Here is a 25,331-nt window from a genome sequence, read left to right as displayed (position 1 = left end):
ACACACACACACACACACACACACACACACACACACACACACACACAGTGTTTGGAGTGGCCTCATTCGTTATCTCTCCGTTGCCCTAGAAACACATTTCCTGAAGGCCTCAGGTGGGCAGGAGTCGGGGAGTCAGACAGGAGAGAGGGCTACACAGCTCTTTAACTACTTGCCTGTTCTTTTTCTCTGTATTTAAACACCCCTTTCCTCACTCTACCGGTCTCCTGTTATCTTTATTGATACAGAGCAGTAAACAGTGTCTTTTTCTGTCATTAAATGATCCCTGTGACATTTAAGGGTTCACATTGTGGCCTTCTTATCCTGTTATGCTATATTTATAAGACCCCCATTCAAAACAAATAACAATCTTGTCAAATACATGTTTGCTACATTAAACTGAAATTAGCTTTCTCTCTGCTCATTTGCTTTTTGAAAGGACTGATATTGCTCTCTACTTCCTAAATAATGTCAGATGTGTTCTGACTGAACTCATGAACAGTGACTTACAGTTGCTTATTTTCCCATTCTTTTTCTTTCTAGTCATATGAGATGGAAGTGGAGTCTCAGGTTCACTTGTATGGTCACACAGATGAGGTCACAGGACTGTTTGTGTGCAAACCATACAGCATCCTGATCAGTGTTAGCCATGATGGAACCTGCATTCTCTGGGATCTCAATAGGTACGTGTTTGTGTGTGTATGTGGTTTGTCTAGTATTTACACTGTCTGGTTTGGCTACTGCTGTAAGCTTCATAAAGCAGTATGAGCTATAAACTAATTTTCTATGGCTCTGTAATGTTATAGTATGTTATAGTACTGCTGCATTGTTTTGGAGCCCATCAAATAACTGTAGGCTCTCATGGCAGGCTGTGCTATGTGCAGAGTCTCGCTGGCCACAAAAGCTCTGTGAACGCAGTGTCGGCGAGCGAGACCACTGGAGACATTGCTACTGTGTGTGACTCAGGTGAGAGCTTAATGGATTGACCAATAGGCTGACCAATACAGTTATTTGTATCTTAAAAGGCCCAATGTACTGTAGATTATGGAACATCCACCTACAGATAGCTATTAGAGTCTGAAGGCTTAAAATACTGGTTACAGATGTGTTTAATTTGTCAAAAGTTTAAAAGTCTCAGAAATGTAAGAAAAGGAAAAAGTTTGCATCCATTTTTTTCCCCTCTATTTTTTTGAATACACTTTTTTTTTTTTTTTTTTTTTAACAGTTTAATGTGATTATTCTCCTGTCTTGTATGCAGTGGGTGGTGGCAGTGACTTGCGACTGTGGACAGTGAATGGTGATCTGATTGGTCATGTACACTGCAGAGAGATAATCTGCTCTGTAGCTTTCTCCAATCAGCCAGAGGGGGTTTCAGTTAATGTAATTGCAGGCGGGCTTGAGAATGGTCTTGTGAGGTAAGAGACCTTATGCTGCCAAACCCTGCCTTGAAAAAGGGCTGTCTCACCTGACTTTGCCTGGTGACGTGATTGTATTATTATATGCTTCTTTCAGTGTATTATTACTGTAATTGCAGATGAATTCTTTTTTGCAGTTAGTCAGCCTATTGTCACACGTTTTTTACCAGTCTGTTTGATTTGATAACTTGTAAAGTTGTCTCCATCCCCACTTTTGTGTGCTCTGCTAAAGTGATGCAGTTTGTGGCTCCTTATCTGTAACTTATCTGTTCATCATTAAGCAATGGTGGCCTGTCATCTCTGATATTCATATCTGCTTTCTTCATCTTATCTCCCCCCTGCTGCACAAACACACACTAAGGCTGTGGAGCACATGGGACCTGAAGCCTGTGAGAGAAATAACCTTCCCAAAGTCTAACAAGCCTATTATAAGGTACTCTTTTCACATACAGTATATTGCTCCTTCTAAGTCCAATTTTCTTTTGATATTAATTCTGGGGCAGTCTAAATTATGTATTTTAATTATGTAGCAGAACTGAAAATTACTTTTTGCAATGCCTGTGTTGCCTTATATTTATTAAATTGGAGAAAAATCTTATCTTATTTCTATATATGTAACCCACTCCTTGCACCACTCTTTCAGTCTTACATTCTCATGTGATGGGCACCACCTCTACACAGCTAATAGCGAGGGCACAGTGATTGCCTGGTGCCGGCGTGACCAGCAGCGCATGAAGCTGCCCATGTTCTACTCCTTCCTCAGCAGCTATGCTGTTGGCTGAGAAGCCCTGTACCCAACCAAACACACACACACACACACACACACACACACACACACACACACCCTGTGTACCCTATAGTCCTTTGCTGGTTGGACTTTTACTGACTCCCAAAGTCCTGCTGCCTCAAGGAAGAGGAATGGCTTGCATGCACCAGACCCTGCCCCAGCACACCATGTTGCTCTCTTCAAGGCATGGGACCACACTCCTCAAAGAAATCATACTGTGTGCTAAAGGCTAATACACTATAAGGAAAGAGTGTTATGTATATATTTATAAATAGTATGTTACTTAGGAAGGGGGTGGTTGTTACCACTCAATATGTTCTTTCACTTGTGATCTTTGGTTAGATTGTATTATTTTTGACCTTTTGTTATGTTTTTTTGTTTTGCTTTGTTTTTTGTGTATTTGTTTTTCAAATTGTGTTTTTGCTGTTTGTTTTATGGTGTTTGGTTTTGCGCCATGTCATAATGGTTGTGTTTTATTTTGGTGGTGTTTGACTTTGGAAGCTGCTATAGTAATTTTGACAGACTCACTCACTCTCTTCTTAGTATGTTTATGCTTAACCTGAGAACTGTGAATGCCTTTGAATCTAGAACTGGCAGACATATTTTTAATGCTAAAGTCTGGGCACCCTCACAAACTGCACAAACATCCTGCACAGTGATGGCGCCAGGGTTATTAAATGAGTCTCTTAATTTAAATCATCTTTGAAGACCCTATATTACCTAATGCATTGGCACAATTTGCATGTGTGTGTGAGAGAGAGACAAACTGGTTGCATGAATGAGGGGCAAAAAAATCATTAGTGTGTGTATGTATGGTCATGCATGTTTTGTTCAATTTTTTCCACCTGGTAAATGAAATACAAGAAATACATTTTAGTTCTCTCTGTGCCTCTCTCTGTGCCTGTTTGTTTTTGTTTTTTTTTTGTTTGTTTTTTTGTTTTTTTGTTTTTTCAAGAAATGGACAGAGATTATAAGCAAGAACTTGTGCATTAACCCAGGATGGTATCTCGTGGAACAGAGTGGAGGAGAACTCTGGTCTCACTTGAGTTAGCCAACCTTTTGAGTCATATTTGCATCATAATCACAATGTAGAGAATGGATCTAATTGCTTACCCAGTTTCAAGACCATTCTGAAATATGGTCCCATGTTATATGCTGCATATGGGAAGCTGGTGTAAACCCAAGAGATTAATCATGGGGACACTGATGACTCCTTATAACCTGCTTCTCTGCAGTTTTGCATGTGACAGGGGCACCAAAAAGAATATGTAGAACTTTCTAAAATAGAGAAGATTGTAGACATACAGTGCCTCTTTTTAAACTCAGAAAAAAAATCTTGACAAGTGAAGTTTGTGTGCTCTCTTTCCATCTTGTTTTCCTGTTATAGAAATGGCACTGCTGGGTGTGAACTGTGTGTCTCAGGAAGTTTACTGTTTTTCTTCATTGTTATCTGTTAACGGATACATCACAACCCAAAGATGAGAATTTAGACTGTCTAAAATGGGTGCAGGTTGAGGGTCAGCCCAGTAGGCAGCCTCTTAAATTTTTATGGGGTGAATATGCTCTAAATCAAAATATGAATTTTTGTCTTGACGAAGAATGCCTGTAGCTGTGGGATTTTTTGTTGTTATTTTTTGGGTGGGGGGAGGGGGGTTGGTGGCATGTCGTTTTGAATGTTCTTATGAAAAGCATGTTTGTCTTACAGTCATGAGCAAATCAAACTTGTGTATACAAAGGGAAAGTTCTCTCTTACATCCAATATTCTCCTTTCACCCCACTTCCCTTATGTTTCATCCACAGTTGCTTAATCTTTTCTGAGTTTTTAAGTATAACTAGAGGTGTTTACAGTGCCCTTGGGTCACTTGATTTTTGATTAGTTTCATGTTATCCCTCATGAATTTCTTTTTGCACAGTACTGGATCCCTGAGCTGAGAACCTGGTGTCACTATGTGAGCATATGATGTTAGAGTGTGAAAAGTGCAATATGAATTTGATAAAGAAAAATTCAGAACTCTTTGTTCTGTTGATTGGCGATAATGTAACTTTAATATATGTTTTGTCAACCAGTTTAGTTATAACTTTTCTAGAAGGGTCCACACATCATCCAACCTAGAGACAGAGATAGAGATCATTCTTTTCTTTATTTGTACAATTTGTCACGTGATATCCTTAGGTCACTAGTAATTACATCTTAGAATTCACCTTATAGACTCATAAAGATACGAGCCTGTAGCCATATATTGACGGTTCAATATGGATATAATGGGAAACCCAGTGATGTCAACGGTGATGTAAAAAGCAGGGAAGCCTCTCCAGTCTACCCGTCTTCGATCCAGGAGACGACTTAAGAATGGTTAGAGTGCGATTTTTACACTTTTGTAGAACAGGGAGGTAAAAGACGCAAACCTTCGTCAACACACAATGGTTAGAGACTGCTAAACCGTTTTCCCTGTTGTACTCTGGGGGGGGAAAAAAGGTAAAATCCGAGAAATAACTCAAACTATAGGCTGCAAACGAAAGCGTCAACCAGTTTCTTAAAGGCGCAGCGGTGCCTACCAAATGTCTTACTGACACCTTTATTCTGGCCTGTTTTTGCGTCATAGCGAGGTTCCCCACACATCTGGCGTGTTCCAAGCCCATCAGTGAAGACGGATCGTGCGTAGAGGCTCTTCTAAATTGTATCAGATTGAATCAGAGTATGCGTAATTCTATGTTGAGCACTGGAAAAAGACTCGTCGTTGAATATAACTGAATAATACTTCCATTCATCAGTAAACTGGATAAGACGGAGACGGGACTCGAAGCAGCTACGGGGTTTTCCTCGTTTTCCCCTCGTTGTGAATCCCAATTTGACAGAGCCTCTTGCAGGGTGGAGTCGACCCCGTTTTTCGAGTATTGAAGAGTCTGATCATTGGCACATTTCACGTAGGTATATGTGTTGGGTTACTGTGTTTAATCGGCCTTTTCTGCAAATACTGTTTAAACAGATATTCTACAGGGTGATAATGTATTCTACAGGGTGATGCTGATTACAATGTATATTAAAAACATTTTGTTAAATATCATAATTTAAGTTGAATGTTAACAACATAGCACTGGTTTAGGAAGACACTATCTAGGAACGACATATTGTGATGAGCAGTCTCTGTCCAAAAATCTCAAGCGTTCCGTGATTTATATCTAAACCACAAGGAAGCTTCCGCCACAGGCTAAGGATGTCAGAATGGCCAGATCACATATGAGACCATATAGCCGACGCAGTTTAGAATTCATTCTGGTCTTTTGGGTACTGCCTATGACCTGGTATGAAATTTAAAACATGTATTTCATATAAAGAGTTTAATCGAAACTTCGCATGCATCCAGATAGCCCTTAGGATTTCATTCACCTTCAGAATCCGATTAATACCGTGATAGAATATAATTTGTAACATGGTTTTAACGAATGGCTATGTACGACCCAGATATTTTCTTCATTTTACTCTCGGAGTAATACACATTCTGTTTTAAATACTTATATTAACATATCATAATTAAACAGATCAAGCTTATTGCTAAAGTCAAACTTGCAGGTCTTCACTTCATGAATCTTTTTTATGTAATACAAAATCTGTACTACCACTTAGTGTGCATTACAGTAGGCTATGCTCCATTTTCCCATCGGGATTCCCCCACACTGATAAGAGATATTTGTAAGGTCAGAAATTAAATGACTGATCATGAGTTTCTTCTAAAAATGTGGGTTTACGCCATAGAAACATTTCTCTTCACAAAATTAGAAACATACAATGTGCCATAAAGCACATTATTATAGATTTTGAATGAATGCATATAAACAAAAAAATGTCATTTAGTGTTCATTTTGTAGAGAGAAAGTGCTTATCAAAATATAAATAAAAGGCATATCGACCCCAATCCCCCCTTTAGAAGTACTTGTTTAGACAATCTAATACTGGAATGTAGTCAGAAAATAGTTTCTGACCATGTGCAGCTGCTGACCCTGCGCATTGTATATATGCTTTTGTCTTGTTTTAACACACCTGACTTATTGACGGTATTTGTAGGTATTTGTATAGGGTTAAAACAGATGTTATAGGGCAGGGAGGATACAGTAATATTCATACCTAACCAATATAATAATAATGTATATAAGTAATCATTTAAAAATAATTAAACTAACTTATATACACAAAATGCTGAAATTCTAATTATATTAACTTTTAATGATCAACCAAATTAACACACTAGAAAGGTGTTATGAGAAGTATATGAAATATATGAGAAGGTGTGAGCTTGCTGGCCTGTATCCTCTCAGGCCGCCATGGTTACAATATATAATAAATAAATTAATAATACACTAATCATAAAGAAATTGGATGGTTTGAAAATTATCCTAACCTAGTACAGGCCTGAAACATTATGTAGTATTATGGGGTGGAGCCTTAGACCAAATGTATGACTTTAGAACTTAAATTCATTTATATTGTATAATAAAGTGTAAAAAGATAGATATTTTATTTAGATTTGGGTTATCAAAGCTTATGTATCAGTCATAGCTTTCTTCTAGCAAAAATAATGTAAAATCTCATCAAATATTGGGTGAGGTCAGTAATTTACAAATTATACACTAATATTGAACAGGAAAAGTGCTATAAAATCTACACTATGCATAGTCTCTATCCATGTCTAGGTTTTAATGATGAAACAAATCATGGAGTTGAACATAATGGACATGTACCTATGGAAGAAAATAGAGCTTCTGTTATGATTCTTAGCTCTGAAAAAGGCACTTGGTGTGAAACAGGTGCATGAGCAATGAGGGTGTCTGATTAAAAAAAGAAAGAGATTTATAATCTTTATTGATAGAAAAAACATAAAGAAATTTGGTGGCCAACTTATGTACTTGAATATAAATGTTTATATAGCCTTTTTTGTAGGTCCCAATGAGCAAGCTAAAGGTAACAGATCAGTGTATCAATTATTGCTTAAACAACTGCTTGAAGCAAAGACCAGCTGTGCATGAATAACGCAGACTGAATTTCTTTCTCTAGTGATTTTGAAAACAAACTTAAAAGAATAGTCTGTATATGCATAAATGATTCCTGGCCTTAGCTCAATTACTCATTCAAATGCCTGTTGTTTTAAGGTCTATTGCAATGCACAGCTACCTATCCATTTCATTATATAATCAGCATACCACATGCAACTGCATACAACCTGCATAGTGTAACTGAACGATACACCCCTCCTACATACTTGATATTGCTGTAGGTATAAAAAGCTGCTGGACAACTCATAGATTAGTTTTGTTAATTATGGAACCATCCTTTTGTGCCCCACCTCCATGCTTCTACATACCACAATGCACTAAATGGCTTTATGTTTAAAAGAATGGCATTCCTGATGCCATATACCAGGTACCAGAAACAGATACAGTTATGAAAGGAAAATCTGGGCTTATTTAATAATAATTAATAAAAAAAAGTTTTTCCTAAACCAAAACCTTTTTTTACCCAAAAGCATTGCCCTAAAGAAGAGTAACCCAGTGTGAGCCAAGTGTTGATAAAGGTCAAAATGACTTTGCTGAAATATTAAGTCCATTCAACAAGCATTCGACAGTTTGGTTGTGAATGGAATTACTAAGTGATACTTCTCTCTTCCTCATGTGAGTCTGCAGGTTAAAGTCATGAAGGACGGTATGGCAAACAACAGCACTGCCAGTATTTCCCAGGCTCGCAAAGCTGTGGAACAGCTCAAAATGGAAGCCTGTATGGACAGGATAAAGGTGGGTGTGCGCAAGTGTGTCTATCTTGAAGCATGTATATAAATTATATTTATACATAACTGCTAAAAATTTAGGCCAACTCTGTTTATCGAGAAAGAACTTACTATAGGCTGCAAACGCAAGCACCTACCTGTTTCTTAAAGGTGCAGTGGTGCCTACCAAAAGTCTTACTGACACCTTTATTCTGGCATGGTTTTGCATCATAGCAAGGTTTCCCCCCCACATCTGTTGCAACCATGCTTACTCATTTATGCTTACAAATAATCAGTGATTTCTTTGGGGTGAATCAACAGAATCTATTTGGATATAGATTTAATACCTTTTAAAACTTTGAGTATGTCTTTTATTTCACCTCTATGCATAAATCTAGAAAATCTACAGCTACGAAAAGAACATTTCAGTACTGCAACATTTACAGAGAGAGAAGGATGACCTGGGTAATTCTAGGGAGGGTTATCATTCCACCAGATATTTTCACTTTTCTTGAGTATGATCACTTCGCAGATGGCAAATGTAACACCAAATGTTATCAAATATCACCTTATGCTTACACGTTCCTACACTCCTTATGCTATTTTTTTCCTACACTATACTTTGTTGTGATAACACACCATAGCATGTTTGCACATTTGAGTCAATGCAATTTGAATATTAGAAAAAACCTTTCATATCACACCAGTTATATTTATTTGTCAATATAAACTCATTTAAATATTTCTTAGTCCATACTTGGAGTTAGAAGCTTCATCTTATCAGTTTAATATAGGAAATGCTGCATTTTGAACTACTGGTATTGCACACTTTTGAAGTTTGTGAGCTTGTGGTCTAGGAATAAAGATCAATCACCAGCAGCAAACAATGAACACAATCTCCAGATAGAAACCACTTTCCAGACAACAATCTCCAGGTAAACATGAAAGATTTATCACAAAGACAATTTATACCTCAAGATTTTTGATTTTTAGATATCCAGTATTTTTAGATATCCAGTAGGAATAGATGTTTCAGATTAACCAATGCCAAATTATTAAACTTAAAGCATAAAACAGATGTTTCAGGAGAAGAAGTAGATAGAAGCTTAAATGATATGTAATGCAAAGCATGCATGACTTTTAAACTGAATGCAATGGAAAAGTAATATAAAGCAATATTGAGACACTTTTTGACCATCCCAGCTCTCATGATATTCAGGGTAACCTTCCATTGCAAAAAGCTAGTGCTTCCTCTTGGTGCTGATCTCATCATCTAACTCCTGGGCTGTTTCTCATGAGCCCCAGACTATGCTTGCCTCCTGGGCCTGAGGATGTGCTTTCAACACTGTGCTTTGTACAGGAACCAGGCCATTCAGCTCACCATGCCCATTTGGCTTTGCTTAAGTCATTCTTATATCTCCAGAGAACAAGTGAAGCTGTGTGCTTGACTTTGATGAAACAGAGAAGATAGTATGGCCTTCATAAGCAACTGTGGCTCAGCATTGTTTGTTGAGAAGGCGGAGTCTGGGGGTAAAACCCTAGATGACCATTCTTTTCATACATTTGGGGGTGCAAATAGAAATGCATTCAAGAAAAATTGGAGTGTAAGATCAGATGCTGTGAGTGCCCTCTCTACCTTTGGACCAGTGACAGAGATGCTATAGAAAGCAAAGGGAGAGACTATGGAAGATGCTCTCCACTGATCCTCCAAATCTAATTAAGGCGTCCTCTGGATGAGGGGGGTGGCATCAGTGACAGGAAGAGAATCAGAGCTCGTTTGATTGAGGAATGGCCTGTCTCATTAATTCTTCAATCACACAGTAGAATGTGATATGTGCTAATTAGTAGGGTTCTTCTTCATCAGTGGGTTATGTGCCCACTGTAATTACTGACTCAGTGCCTGCCACGACACCAAACAACCAGAACCAGCACTATTTTCTTGGAAAACCCTTCTGCGTAACACCATAAAAACTTGCTAGTGGTGTTTTTTTTTTTCTTCTTCAGTGTAATCTATAGCAATGTCTACTAAGGCTTTTACTATTAGCAGACTTGTGGTCTGGTCATAAATTTATATTCTGAGTGGACACAAAAAATATTTTATAAGAACATGATTTTATCTTGAGAGGTGCACATTATAATGCATTTCCATTAGATTTTGAATGAGTTGAAAGTGGATGATAGGAAGTTTAATTTCTGAGAGCGACAGGCAGGCCACTAATGCTGACAGCCATCTGTTTATCACTCAAGCGCTAAAGCTGCAGGACTCTCTCCCTCACAGCTGTGCCTTCACTTCAGAACTTATCTCTCTCCTAAATTGGCTCCAATCCACTGGTCATCACTGCCTAAGATAATACATCTAGCTATACAATATGTAGCATTCAGGCATTTGGAGGAACATATCTAATATGCCCCTGTCCCTGGGATAAATGTTCTAGAATAACAGTTGACTTAACCAGCCACCAATATTACAACAAGCTTCCAAACTACCCCGAAATATCCGTAAATTGTCATGTAAGACTGTTATGAACATCCTGCCATGTCAATGAGAAATGTCAATCAATTAATATAAAGTACAGTTAAAAATGAGATCAGAAACATAGTACATTTAGTTAATAAGATAATACTACAGGCTGCATTCACTCTGTTATATTGTGCAGATCATACACATTTAAATTTAAACCTTTAAATGTAAACCTTTAAGGTTGCTAAACATAAAAAAAAAACAACACAATACTTTTCATTCATCGTTTGTGACCATGAGTCATTGTCTCATTGTCTGCAAACAAGTAACACATGAATACTGTTTATTCCCACACATATTACTCCTTGGTTTTTGCACAGAACCTATATAAAAGGGGCTGAAAAGAATGCTAGATGAGCAGTACATCTGTATTGTTTTTCTTTAAGTTTTTTTGTATATTATTTAAACTTTGTAGTACACTGCATCCCCCCTTTTCAGGGACTTTGTCACAGTTCAAGCAAGTATACAACTTACTGCAGTTATAAGTGTCGTCCTACTTGGTAAACACTGGTAAACACCATATTAAATGTAATGATTTCCTTTACTACACAGTTGTTTTCCTAAAGTTGCTGCTTCAACAGTATGACAGTTTTCAATGCTTGCATAAACACAGTGCAAGAAAGCAGAGAATTATTCTAATGGATGCTCTCTGTAGAGGCAAAAGGCATGAATTGGTTTGCACAATGAAATGTCCCAAGAGAGCCCAGTCAGCTTCAGTGCTGTATATGTTTCTTACTGATTTAGAGATCAGAAACTAAAATAGAAAATGGTGAGTCAACATCACTGCCCTGTTACATTCCTGCATATAACCCATTCACACATAAATGTGAGGTGTCACTGCTATGCAAGTGTCTTTACTCTTCTTCTGTGCACATTGTGTATTGTTACTATTTGGCTTTCCCAACCCATAGATCTGCAAATGAAATCATATACAGGAGTGTTTTGATTACAGTAATGTCATCTGCTGCAGATGTGGCAAATATGTCAGAACACAAAGTGGATATGTGAACTATTCAACCTATATGTTAAATTATTGAGTGACTGAAGGATATGCTTCGTGCTTATTTACAAGTAACTATGTGAGTCAAATTGATGAGGTTTTGATGTATTGTTGAGAGGAGGGATGAAAAGGTTCTTTGGAGATGTATATTTACTCCTTTGACACTGATTACAGTGAGTGGTATGCGCTTGTGTGCATGCTTGTGTATATGCATATTAATTTGGCTTTGTGCATCAGTCTCAAAACTGTGTGGTATTTATCATTACAGCATACTGCCCTGATACTCAGAGCCTTAACCCTTGTACCTCTGCATCTTTGACACTTACTTACCAACCTCCCTCAATGTGGTTGCAGGTGTCCAAAGCAGCAGCGGATCTGATGGCATATTGCGATGCACATATACGAGAGGACCCACTGATCGTCCCAGTGCCCGCCTCAGAGAACCCATTCCGGGAGAAGAAGTTTTTCTGCACCATCCTCTGAGATAGGACCAGGATGCAGCCTCAATCTGGAGGATACCGTATCCCTGGCTGCTAGCGTTAAGCTGAGTTTGGGCAGCAGCCATGTCTGTTGTTGGGTCAGCCCCCTCCTAGTGGCCCAAAATGGGAGGGGGATTTTCAGAGGGCGGGAATTTCCATGTTGGGTGGGGGTGGGGGAGGGGGAAGGGGTAGTCACTCAGGTGACATGCCAGGCAGAGCTTCTTTTGTCTCGTTGAATAGATTTGTCTTTGCTTTGTTATTAGAGAAAAAAAGCCTTGCTGACCACATATGTATTACAGAACAAGTAAACACACTGGGTGTTTGGTGGCAGTGGGAGGTGGTTGTTGAGTTAAAACATTTTTTTATAAATAAGTACATTTTCCTTGCCCCCTTATACTATTATTAAAGATACCTAGAAGTCAACATGTATTTTTAGTGAATTGCAAAATACCTTTCATTCAGGCTACCTATATTTGAAACAGTAGCTGAATTACTGAATCAATGTTTTTATATCCTGATGTATATCCTACAGTATAGTATCCATGTCCTGTTATGTCAACTATCACAAAGGTTCTCTCAGATCTCAAAGTTGAAATTAATGAGTGTGGTTTCATCTTATATTATACTTTAACATCAGTAGCAGTGTCTTATTTCAAAATGAAAAAATAATGAGAACATGAGCAAAATTATTTTATTTTGACATCATTTAGTGTGCATGGTCTCAGTCAGAAAATAGCACAGCATTCTCTGAACTTCCCTAAAGTGGGGCTTGTTCCAAATGTGTTATGCGCATCTGTTATCTTTGGATGGGGGGGGGGGGGGGGGGTTACAATCAAACAGATGTAATATTTGGCCCTGAACAAGCTGATGCCCCATCTGGCCCACATACACGGGGCATGCAGGATGCATGTGACCTGAACACCTAACTAGATCACCCAGTTCAACTGAAACGACACTCTGGATAGCATTAGTGTATTAATCTCATTGATAACTCTGACAGAACCTTCTTTCCTGACACCCATTCTCAGTACCAGAAGTTATTCAGAGACTCCCTATGGGCAACATTTAACATGATGCTAAAATATGGTTTCTCTCCTCTCTCACTGGTCTTGACCTTGTTCATTATTGTTAGCTCATCTCCCCAGAAACAGGCCTACAGCAAGAGCTGATTTTTTCCAGACGTCACATTATTGCTGTGGATAAAATTGTATTTCACAGCTCTGTAATGGCCTTATTTACAAACTGGGCATATTCCATGATCGTTTTGCATTGTCTTGTCTGTTCTAATATGAACAGTGGGGTCTTTAACTGAAATGCCAAACTGAGGGCCTGCATGTTCCCCAGTTGTGTCTCTTCTTTCTAAGGGACTGTAGAAGATAGACTCAAGAGTGCCAAGTACTGTGACAATGGCATGTCCTCTACACTGTTACTTCACAAGGTTTTTCTCATATTCAAATAAGCACAATGATAATGTAAATTTAGTCTAGTCTTTGCTTATTTATACAAAAGTGTTATTATATTTAATGCATATCACCTTATATTACCTAAGGTGGTGTTTCTGCTAACTTATTGTATTGTACCCCTCTAAAATGTACTATTGTCAACATTAGCTGAAAGTCAGTTTTTTGAACATATGGTTACAAATATTTCAAAAGTTTCTGGGCAGTTGGATATCCAGTGGATGGGTGCAAATGTACTCTTGAGAGTATATTTGTCTAGAATCAGCTCACAGAATATTATGAACAAAGTAATGAAAGACTTCATGATGATACTTTGTAAAGTGGATTGTTTCCCACAAACACTGTAATATATCCCTAATTACCTGTGTAAATACACTGTCAAGTTTTACAACATGTATTACATGAGAATTAGGGTTTCTTACAACTTATAAAGGTGGAATTTCCACTATGACAAGTTGTGAGCAACTTGCAAAATTCAGTGGATGAATCTCATCTAATTTCCAACATGATTATGAACACACAATGTTTATGATTTAATAAGAGTAACTTGCATGGACCTATTAGTCTATTAGAATTTTTAAATACTTGTTATTTAAATAATACTTATTAAATGTATGGATATGTTGGTGCTTTTCTGCACTTTTCTCTTTTAGAAGTTTGGATGTGTAGATTTGTGCAATTGTACAAATGAATAAAAACCTTTCAAATGTATCTGAGTTCATTTTATGATCTGTTGAGAAGCTACAGGACAGGTGAAACTGGGATTAGAATATAGCCTGAAATATTACAGGCTCAAAAGATGTATGTGAAATTTGTAGCCCTGTAGCCCTCTGTGATGAATTCCTATGAAACGTGATTTCTTTTACTATTTTTAATGTAACATGAAAGCCCTGCTGATCTTAGAATGACAGTAAGCCTTCTGAAGTGAAGCTCATGGTACTAGCCATAACTCTGGTACTATATAGGATTTTTATGATCAATGGAGACACCTTCTGATAACTAAATATAATATTAACATTTCTTGATTTGTTTAATCTTTTGGACTATTCAAAATTGGGTTTTTGTTGTATTACTATTTGTATAGTTATTGCCTAGTTTCTTTTTTTTGTTGTTGTTGTTTCTGTTTGCTTCGCGTGCTGTAACCTTGGCTGTCGTAGGCTACTGTCTAACAGCAGACGGCCAACAGATTGGATTTTTCTTTTTTCTACTGGCCTGGCCATATTTGTACGGTTTTGTTCAGCATAATATAATAATGTTTCACGGTGTATGTAAAAGCCTAACGACAACAACATAACAACCGATAAAGTTATCGTAATCTTTAAGGGTTCCTACATTAAAGAAACTACATATCCCAGAAAGCGAATGGTGTATGCTGCTACCTTTCTATTGGTTGATAAAGACCATCATCAACTCTGTACGCAGTAGCAGTCAGACATGAACTGAACATACGAAATGAATCGCACAGAAGTTGGATCTAAGCGATCGGCAGTGCAAGGCGTCCTCTCCATTTACGCTGCTCTGTACCTTACCCATTGATTGTGTCTGTCTCTATTAAGTCGTATGTCCATGCGAAGTTTAGCATTGTTATTACTCCCGTGTGTCATCGCGGTCGTGGTGCATTTGTGGTGGGTGAGGGACAAAACTGCTTTCTTCTTGGATTTCAAGTCTGCAGGTATGATCGCACTCACAGTTTTCAACTTCTAACAGCTTTAGTTATACAGCAGTTGGATGTAGACCTTTCTTATCTGTATGGTTAAGTGTCATAAATTGATAAGCAAACACTTGGTGATCCATTTATGTTAAGATTACGATTTATCTATGAACATTTTACACTGCGAAATCACACACTCATTGTTTCAGTACACGCAAGAACATGTCTACGTTTTCACAATGACTAGCCTAACTTAATTAGGTAAGTTTTTTTAAACGACTAGTGAGAAAAGCTCCTTGCATTATGCCTTTCTTTGACTCTTTGAGGGATTTCGACAGGTCTAGCAAAAACACAGCATCACCGTTGCCGCGCAGTTAATCACAATTATATATGCAAATCAAGCATAATTAAAGATATCATCGTCAGTTTTTCAGTTTTGCTTTTAGGTAAAACTTAAATTATGTACACAACGAAAGGCTTTGATACAGTCCTAGATTTTATAACAATATTTCCACCAAACTAATCAGTGCGGAAGAACTTATGTAGTTCCGCTTTAATTTGCAATGTGAGTGTTTACTAACAGGGAGCCAGAACCCAGTACATGAAGTTCTGGTTGGAGTATTGTCTGCCAGACATCATCATGCTTTACGGAAAGCCATAAGGGACACATGGCTGGGCTACATCAGGGACCACCCCAAGTTTACGAATCGGTTTGTATGTCTACTTTTTTTTATCCGCAATGGGATGATTGGGTGGGGCGAGGCGATGGTATTGTAAAATTTGATATTTTAGTTGCTAGGTAATCTAAGTTACCAAATGTCTGGCTCTTGTATTCAAATTTTAATTTTATAATTATTCGGTAGTATTGTGCTATCTGTGCTTTTGGGGGTTAGAGTAACCTTATTTTCAGTCTACATGTTTGTTGTAAATTCTAAAGTATTAATATTCCCCAACATCCTGTTAAATTGAATAATTATTAAATTGAATAATTTTGTTCTTTTGTTCAGTGACATTGTGTTTTTCAGTGGCTTAGTAAATTATCTTGCCTTAAAGGGTGTTGGTAAAATTTATCATTGGCATGCATGGCTGTGCCTTTCCTGAAGAAGATCGGGAAGACCCGTATTCTTGTACACTGCTAAACCTGACAGAGCCAGGTAAAGTAGACCACATCATAAACAGGCCTACAAAATGACAGTACTGAAAGTTCCCAGCTGCTTTTTACCAATTCTATAGCTCACTGCCCTCTTTGTCTTGTGTTAATGGCTGTGTCAAATGGACCACTCACTGAAATTAAGATGACTTTAGAGGCTGTAACATCTTATTTGACTGAGAGTGGCCCTATTCACAGCTGCATTAAAACACAATCCCCCTTTTACTCCTGATTTGAGCTGCAGTGTGCAGCCTAAGTGCCATCTTATTTAGTTTGCAAATTTATTTTTATGCCATAACTTGTTTTTTTTATTCTCTCCTTATCTTTACACATTTGTGATTGCAAAGGTGTATATGCTAATGGACCCTTTCACTCTGAGAAGGTCTTGTGTAGCTCTAAAAGCTTTCTTGATCACTGTCACACTAGGCATAGTCTAAGAAAAAAACATCTGCTTGGATTCGTCTTTCTGTGTTGTGTGGTCTTTAATTAGTTTTTGTTTCAGGAATGCAAGGGACTGTGGTTGAGGTACTGAAATGAGCGTGATGTCTCTGTTGTAAGAGACACACACATCTAATTAATATTTTATTTCTTATATTATTTATTTCTTCCTTTAAGAGAGCCCAGGCTACAGATGTAGCTTGACTCAGAGACTAAAGCTCCCCAAGAAAAGACATTTCAAAACTGCTGATTCTGGGATTACTGTGTGTGTTAAAGTGCTTCCATCTGCTGTACTGTCTCTCTTTCACATTCCTTATGCATAAACGCTTGATGTCTCTTGTCTTTTGGCTATCCTTTTACATTTTCAAACAAAGATTGTCACTTGTTTACTATATTCAGTACTGTATGACTGGAACCTGCTTTGATTTTCATAGTTGCTGGGCAGGACATGGCCATCCTAAATGTGCCCAACGTCTCAGTTTTGGTGCCGTCTGATGTTTCAGCCATAAGTTTGGACTTCAAGGTTCTCCACTCTGTGGTGATCACACAGCTGGGTGTCTTTGCCAGTGGCCCACATCAGGACTTTAAGGGCAATGTCACAGTGAAGTTGTTTCAGGTGGACCAGGAGGTAAGCACACTATGATCTTATGTAAAGGTAGCAAAGGTATGAAAATACACTTGTAATAAGAATATGATGAGATGGTATAAAATATCTGGGACCACATTGCAGGGATCCTCTCATTTTTCAAGAAGCAATATTCTGATGGCAGTTGATCTGTGTGCTTGATTGTAATATTAATGATAAACTCTGAGGATTACATCACTGTTGCCAATGTGGTGTGCAGTCTTGGAACAGGGATTAAAAAATATATTACATTTTTAACAGTCAAGATTTCAAAAACAGACCAAGTGTCAGCATCTAGGCATCAGAGATTATTTACAGAGCTTCTTTTCCACGGAAACTCTGGAGGTGTATTCAGTGCTGTTCTTGTTTTCATTGTACCAGATGTGTGTGTGTGTGTGTGTTGTGTGTCCCTATCTGTCTGTCTGTCTGTCTGTCTGTCTTTGCAGGAGGCTGTTGTGACTGCTTGCTTCACTGCACTGAGCCCAGGGACCTATGTGGAAGGGATGTGGTATAAAGCTGTAGAGCAGTTCATTTTGCCTAAGGTGGGGGCTTTTACAAAAGACAGTATAACATTTTAAAAGGCACTTTTAATGGACTTAGTGTTCCACTCCTTTGTAGTCTCCATTTTCTTGTCAGTGAAATGTCAAGTTGATACAAAAAAGTGTCAAATTTGTAGTATTCAAATTCCAATATGGAATGAGCAAGCTTAAAGGCCCTGTTTATTGTTTGTGTTTTTGAGTACATTGGTCTGTGGTATATCATAGTGATGTGTATTTTGAGTGGGAATTAATTTTTTTCTTCAGGTATTTCAGTAGTATCTTTTTCTTAATATGCAATGTACTATGCAACAACAAAATTTAGCAGATTATGTTCCTCCACATTCTATCAGACCACATACACACAATCACAGAAAAGTGCCATTTCCCTCAAATTATAACATCTGACTTGCAAGCTCTCTTACTGATAGATTGCTGGTCTGTGGTCACATCCAAAATCACTGCAATCCTTTTGACAGAGGCCAAATGTCAGCTGTTCTTTTTAGAGCCCATCCTTGCATGTCTACAGGGCTTTGAAGGGATTCTGCTCTGGGAAAGCCAGGATTTGGCGGGCCTGTTGACTCTCAATGTGTCCAAGGTCCAGCTCAATAATGGTGGAGGGGTGCTGAAGTTGGGATCTGTAAGCACAGCTCTGAATATTGAATGGAATTTTCTTGCTTTAGGTCTACAATTCATTTTCAGATATTTTTGTGCAGTGTCATTTCTATAGTATGTATCTGTAATCAGTATTGCCAGTCTATTATGAAAGAAAAGAGGAAAAGTTCCTTCATGTGTTGCAGATAGATGAGGGCACCTTGCCGCACAGAAATGCAGTTGGTTTTCCTGGACTAGCTGGAGGATTCACTTTCTCAGTTTATGGTAGGTCCTTTCTAAATTATGTATTGGTTGTCCTGAAATTCAGCCATGTGGTATTTGGATCAACCTTATAAATTAATTTTAAAACAGCAGTCTAATGATTTTGACCCTTGATATTCACCTCATATCAGTAACTGTAAGCCTTTATGCCATTGGGAACAAGGAGCAGTTCATGTAATTGTACATGTCCATGTCCTCTGATAACTCTTCCTGCAAATTCCATACATGTCCTTGGCTCACCTCTACCCATGTTTGTGTTGTTGTTCATTATGTGCTTCTCTCTCTGGCTCTCACTTCCAGATGTGGAGGTGTTACAGGAGCTGTTGCATGGGCGTGCAGGCAGGCAGGAAGCCCACGTGGCCAGGCTGAGAGAGGAGGACAAAGCCCTGCAGGATGAGAGCCGCAGGTATGGAGACATGGTGTTCGTAGACGTGGTGGACACTTACAGGACGGTGCCTTTGAAATTACTGAAGTTTTATAAGTGGTAAGTTCTGCATATCAGTCACTACCATGAAGCCACTCCTGGCAATTGCCCTGCAAATTCTCAGTGACTTTGGCTGAAAGAGAACCTTGGGAAGTTGAATTAAGGCTTATGAATTTCTCATGCTGGCAGGGCCATGAGCAGTGCTGACTTCAGTCTGCTCCTGAAGACAGATGATGATTGCTATATTGATGTGGATGCTGTATTAATGAAGATTGACCACAAGAGCCTGACACGGAGCAACCTCTGGTGGGGAAAGTGAGTACAGCATGGGCCTGTCTGTTAGAAAGAGTTTTCCTGAACTTTTTCCAAAAGTAATGGTTTTTTTTCCCCCCCACAAAATTATTTTCACAACATGGAAATTGAAAAACCTTACTTAATAAAACTACTCTGATAAATAGTAAGTGGTGATTGACGTGTTGTATCTATAATCATTAAGCTAAGGGAGTGTTGTCCTATCCCCTTTTCTGAACATGCATTATTCATCGGTATAGTTGTCAACCCCACATAATGTTAAGCAATGTGAGCTATACCTCCTTAGCTTCAGGCAGAACTGGGCAGTGGACCGAACAGGAAAGTGGCAGGAGGTGGAATATACCAGCCCTGTGTACCCTGCCTTCGCTTGTGGCTCTGGTTACGTGGTGTCCAGGGACTTGGTGGCATGGCTGGCCAACAATGCAGAGAAGCTGAAAGCTTACCAGGTGTTCTTGGTTTTCTGCACTCCTCTTGGGATGTGGCTGCAACATACTTTGAATTAAAACAATGTAATTATCAGCGGTAGCTCAGTCAACGTTTTTTTCCCCCATAGTAATAATTTGGATTTGTACATATATATGTAGATATGATTTACATATATATTTTGTTATATATTTTATGTATATATTTTAACATAAATTATATAACAAATGTTTTATAAATGTATAATACGCAGTTATGTAGTATTAACCAAAAAATATTGATGGATGCTTGTCAATAAAAATGCTGATTAATTTGTTGTCATAATTTGGTATGTAGAAGACTGTAAAATAACAAAAATGATTGTGTTCTTTGTATTCTTTGCTTATTAAGTGTGTATGCTGTTTTATAGGGTGAAGATGTAAGCATGGGAATATGGATGGCTGCAGTGGGCCCTCACAGATATCAGGTCAGACAAACAAAAACCATGAAAATGTGCATAATCACTACCAATGACTTACTAATCAAACTGTTTTTACAAAAATGAACAATTTTAGAGGCAATACTGGTGTAAGCCCTATTAACATAAATGCTGAGCACATTTTGAATTTAAATGTCCATTGTTTTTAGAACACTATTATGAACAACATTATAAACTCTTTTATTGTAGTTTTAGACTACCAGTCCATTTTCAGTTTGCACAGTTATGCCATGTTTCCGGTGACTGCTTTCATGAATAACCTGTGAAAAAGCAGGTGATGTCTGGATGGTATGTGTGTTTGTGTCTAGATGTGGAGAGAGATGCATTCAAAATTTTAGTGAAGTACACAAAGTTTCCAAAGAAACAGGACGTTTTGGGCAGAGGTATTTCATCAGTTGTGCAAGCAAAGTACTTCTGAAGTTCTAGAAGGAAGAACCAGTTCTCATATATATATATATATATAAAAAGATGTTTAACAACTGGAAATACAAACAAGATATGTCATCGATGCATTGGAAATGGCAAATCCTTAATTCTGATGGTTCAAAGGTGTTCAACAAAAACAATTGGTTTCTCAAATATGTAGCTGCATCATCCTGGAGAAGTGTTAAAGTATATTAGCAACTCATTTATTTGTGGGATTTTCTATCTATTTATCTATAGATAGATGGATGGATAGATAGACAAATATTATTACACATACTACACCTTATTTGTGAGTAGTACTTGGAGTCAAAAGTGAAACAGTTTAGAGTTAACAAGTCTTGACAGTCTTAAAAAAATATCTATGGCAGGGTGTTTCTCAGGTTTAGCAAAATATTTTTTGAAAAAAGATTTTTTCAAAATATTTTCACAATTTTAAAGCTCTTAATCCACCTTCATTAGGGTTGACCATGTATACATTACATTTTTAATGTCCACAGAAAAAAAAGTAGTGAGTTGCCAGGTAACATTTGTTCTTTCAGGCATTCAAAGATTTGTAGAAAGTGTGACGAGAGAGCTGACCTCGGAGTACAGCAGCAGTGCCAGCAGTGCTTCATTACAACTTACAAATGACAAAGTGTTTCAAACTGTTGCCTGTAGCTGAATAGTAGATGTACCTAAGAAAGTGCATATTCAGTGCAACTTGTCCTATTAGTTGTAACCTCATCCTTTGTGTTCTGTGTGAACAGGACGTGGCTTGGCTGTGTGACAAGGAATGCTACATGGACATGCTGTCATCACCCCAGCATACTGTTGAAGAGCTACATTCTCTTTGGGACAGGAAGAGAGCTTGTGGGGACCCTTGTGGCTGTATCTGGGGCCACCACTAAAGCCTTTGGGAGTCCAGGAAAACAGGGACCACTCCACTAAGATCCTGTCCATCTCATTGACAAACACTAACTCTGTAGTACTGTAAAATATCTGGTGTGGCTATTTTAGATGCCTGATAGAAGAACCATTAAAAATATTGTCTCTATCTTTGACCTGAGTGCTCATTTTGGAGGACCACCAAAAGATGACATGATGTGCGACAGTGAAACAATTTAGTCCTGTGACATGGCTTCCTGTGTTATTGGATGCTAACTTTAAGTGACTGTGAGCCAGATTGACCTTTTTATAATCTGAATTCGCTGAATTGGACAGTAAATTGTCTGTTTCACTTCTTATGACTTTACTTGATCCCCAAATAATACATGAAACCCTTTCTTTCAGAACACTATAAAAGTAAGAACTGATAAATTGCAAAGCTTTCTCTTTAACTGATAACTGAAGACATCTGGATTTGTAATATCAGTTAATGCTATGGCAACATTAGGTGCGGATAAGAGTAACCCTTATTTTGCTAAAATAGCAAAAAGCTTCTGTAGTTTGCCTTTTCTCTTGGTGTGGATGTGGCTTCCCCACAAGGAGCTGCAGCGGTTATGAGAGCAAGTCCATGGTGTGTAAAATGTCCTTTTTTTTTCTTTTTTTCTTGCTCTAATCAAAGTTTTCCATCTCTTCTAAGAAAGCCAGTTCCCTTTAGTCAAATCTAATAGTTTTAATAAAATCTAAACACACACTCAATAAATTAACATTATGTAACATTAAAAATAAGTGTTATAAAATTAGTATTTATTGACAAAATGCTGGTAATAAAACTCAAATAATAGCAACAATGATTTGCATTTCACATGCTTATGTTTTTCTCATTAAATACACCAGATTCAACTATGAGCCGCTAGCAGAGAGAAAACAAAAATGCAGGGAATCAGAATTACCTTTCTAATAAATATATATCAAAGTACATATGAATAATCAGTACATTAAACATTTGCTATGCATGTACAATTAAAAAAACTGTTTTTACACGAGGAGTGTTATGGCTTTTATGTAAAAATTCTGTCCATGGTTCTCCACTGTCAATCCAGCGGTCTCAGCAGGTCTTCTCTGCCTCTGCAAAAAGATAATTTTTAAAAGCCAACAGCTAGGTGATTTACAGGAGTGAAGTGAGGCAGAGAAAACAGAACTTGTCGGGAGCAAATTGATGCTCACCCTTTTCTGATGTTGCAGTTTTATAACTTTTAGCACTTAATTATTTTGCATTATAGATGCAGAGTGTTCAGTTCAATGTAAACAACTGCAAGAGAGAAGCAAAAATCCATCTTGGCCTTTGGACAGATTTCAAAATGGGGTGATTTATTATAAGTGGTGAGGTAGCAAACCTTTATAGAGATTTTGCTTGTCCATAACCAGCCTTCTCTTCCCTAGTTAATAGTAAATGGCTCCCTCACCTAAAGTTGATGGGTCTAGGTGCTGCATGCCTCTGCATTTAGATTCTCAGAACTCTCAGTGGTGGGACATTTTTGGTTGCTCTCAGTCATCATTAGCCTTAACTCCTCAAGAGTTTTAAAATTATTTATGAAAGTGAAGATCTAAAACCAACAGTGACTCATAAATCCACAGGGGAGATAGATTATTAAATATTACTTAGTGGGAATTCTGCATCTTCTAATGTAATTTAAAATCTCATTGCTTCCTCATTACCATACAGTGATATTTTACACCCCATTTCTGTTAACCTCTTGTCTCTTACAGGGTTATAACTTTACATTTGTCACCTGGCATTGTGAATATATATCAGGAATGCACAAAAACAATTGTCTGTTATGTTTTTCCTGTTGTTAGATAATGTGTAATATTAAAATAATTTTAGTTTGAGATGTGAATTAAACCTGTTAGGAAACAATCATAGCAGTCCTCGATAACAATCTGTTCATCAATGTTATGTCCCAAGTGATCCTTCTTCTATGCTCTTTCTAGCATGTAAATGTTCGTACAATAATAGAATGTTTTAGGACTGATATTTAATTAGAATATAAAATGAATTATTTGTATGTAAAGAATAACTATCCATGTTTGAACTCCTGAGAACTCAGTAGCTTTTCCCCAATAAGTTGTTATTTTGGCTGTTTGCTCAAGTTGAATGAAGGAATGATGAATGTGGGACTAAAGTACATAATGTTATTTTGGCAAGGTTTGAAAACTTGTCATTCGGTTTTTAAGAGTGAATGTAAAACTGTTGAAAAGAACACTTGGTTTGACTTCTGGGCAGGTTCTACTTCTGAAGTTAACTGCAAGTGCAAGCTATTGATTTTTCTTAAGATCCGTGTATCTATATATTACTAAAGTATTTAAATATTGCTGAAGTAGCTGAATGTCTGATCCATGAGCTGCACCTGTCATAATGAGTTCTGAAAACTAATGAGTGTGACACCTGAGCATGACCTCCTCATCTGTAAAGAGCCCCAAATTTCTGGTCCTGTTAGAGTCTTCTGGTATAATGTAATGATAGTGTTAAAGATCAATGAGCCAAAAACTGATGTTCCATGAGGGAGTAGGGAACAGTAGTATGGAAGGTTAATGTTGATGGCTCGGTGAAGAAAAGCTATTCTTAAAAGCTGAATGGGCCACCAGTATTTCAGATGACAAGAATGCCAAGAGCAGAGAGATGACATAGGGAGGACAGGCAGTGGTATCCTGGAGAAGTTGTGCCAGACTCTCAATGGTTTTGGACTATTTGCACTGCAAAGGATGGCAATGGCTATATGTATGTCAAAACTCAAGAGGAAGAAGGAAGCTTAGGATATATAGGCCTTGGGCAGCTAAGATGCACACAGTGACAGGATAAGAGAAATAGCATGATCGATGGCAGCCTAGCAGTATAAAAATTGAAAATGGGTGCAGGGCTGTTGTTGGGGGATGCAGTGGATATTTCAGAAGCAGGAAAACCAATAATGAAGCAATTCTAGTATTTATGTGGCTGGGGCAACAGGCACAACTTGGTAGATTGAGAAAGAGAGAGAAAAAATAGAACAGTAGAGAGAAGAGTATCAGTTAGTAACAGAGTTATTACAGTATGGGGATGAAGAAGTGGACAGAATTATGAGACGCAAAGATATTCTAAGGCAAAATCACTGTGCCATATGTATCTGGCCAGAATGGAATTTAGGTGGGTTCAAGCCACAAAAGCTCAAACCAGCTAGAAGTGAATTCAGTTCAAATCAGCACAGCTGTGACACAGAATATAATGGGATAGTTCAGAGATGTTGCATGAAGAGGATGCAGGATTGGATAAAGAGATGGGATGCGACAAGGCTGGGGTGGAAGGCTGTAGAAGCATGGAGGAAAATCGTGGAAACTGATGGGAGCAGGACCAGGAGTGCCTATTGGAGTGGCATTGTATTGTGACAACAGACAAAGTGTCTTATTGGATGGGATGATCATCAGGAGAACATTCATAATCTAACAAGTTTTTCTGAAATTTCAGCCTCCAATTCTATGGCAAAAGGCGTGAAACACTAACCAGCTTGCAAGCCAGCAAACTATTCTACAAACATTTACAACTGCAACTAAACTGTATTTCATAAAATCACTTACTCACATTTATATCACTTGGCTTGTTGTGCAATTAATTTCTGAGCCAAGAGAATATGAATATAAATTTATAGAGATCTATGAAGTACTAGACTGGAATCAGTCAA

General features: G+C 37.9%; 3 protein-coding genes across 14 annotated transcripts in view; all 3 read left to right on the top strand.

The window, feature by feature from the left end:
- Positions 1-3,086, top strand: part of lyst (lysosomal trafficking regulator) — an 83,350-nt gene extending 80,264 nt beyond the window's left edge. For all 7 annotated transcript variants that reach the window (XM_035531776.2, XM_035531775.2, XM_081725122.1 and 4 more), the window contains 5 exons: positions 541-680; positions 866-963; positions 1,256-1,412; positions 1,774-1,845; positions 2,056-3,086. In XM_035531776.2, the coding sequence (XP_035387669.2) occupies positions 541-680; positions 866-963; positions 1,256-1,412; positions 1,774-1,845; positions 2,056-2,194 (606 nt within the window). In that variant the 3' untranslated portion in view covers positions 2,195-3,086. The remainder of the gene's footprint in view (positions 1-540; positions 681-865; positions 964-1,255; positions 1,413-1,773; positions 1,846-2,055) is intronic.
- A 1,260-nt stretch (positions 3,087-4,346) lies between these two features.
- Positions 4,347-14,126, top strand: gng4 (G protein subunit gamma 4). Of its 2 annotated transcripts, none has more exons than XM_027010588.3 (3): positions 4,347-5,124; positions 7,876-7,983; positions 11,831-14,126. In XM_027010588.3, exons 2-3 carry the CDS (start codon positions 7,885-7,887, stop codon positions 11,957-11,959), a joined length of 228 nt encoding a protein of 75 aa, XP_026866389.1. In that variant the 5' UTR covers positions 4,347-5,124; positions 7,876-7,884; the 3' UTR covers positions 11,960-14,126. The 2 variants fall into 2 exon arrangements, with proteins under 2 accessions (XP_026866389.1, XP_026866387.1); XM_027010586.3 differs by having other exon boundaries at positions 7,869-7,983.
- A 701-nt stretch (positions 14,127-14,827) lies between these two features.
- Positions 14,828-21,787, top strand: b3galnt2 (beta-1,3-N-acetylgalactosaminyltransferase 2). Of its 5 annotated transcripts, none has more exons than XR_014126403.1 (12): positions 14,828-15,087; positions 15,650-15,776; positions 16,120-16,220; positions 17,089-17,282; positions 17,726-17,821; positions 18,345-18,455; positions 18,616-18,694; positions 18,992-19,175; positions 19,305-19,430; positions 19,714-19,936; positions 20,260-20,316; positions 21,501-21,577. XR_014126403.1 is itself a non-coding variant. In XM_081724406.1 (12 exons), the coding sequence occupies exons 1-12, from the start codon at positions 14,976-14,978 to the stop codon at positions 21,639-21,641; spliced, it is 1,419 nt and encodes a 472-aa protein (XP_081580532.1). In that variant the 5' UTR covers positions 14,830-14,975; the 3' UTR covers positions 21,642-21,787. The 5 variants fall into 5 exon arrangements, 4 of the variants coding, with proteins under 4 accessions (XP_081580532.1, XP_026866396.2, XP_081580533.1 ...); XM_081724406.1 differs by having other exon boundaries at positions 14,830-15,087; positions 17,158-17,282; positions 19,714-19,873; positions 21,501-21,787; XM_027010595.3 differs by having other exon boundaries at positions 14,830-15,087; positions 19,714-19,873; positions 21,501-21,787.
- Positions 21,788-25,331: the final 3,544 nt, after the last annotated feature.

Source organism: Electrophorus electricus, chromosome 12 (assembly GCF_041902795.1).
Source record: "Electrophorus electricus isolate QZ-2024a chromosome 12, ASM4190279v1, whole genome shotgun sequence".
NCBI lineage: Eukaryota > Metazoa > Chordata > Actinopteri > Gymnotiformes > Gymnotidae > Electrophorus > Electrophorus electricus.
This window is presented reverse-complemented; position numbering and strand designations above follow the sequence as displayed.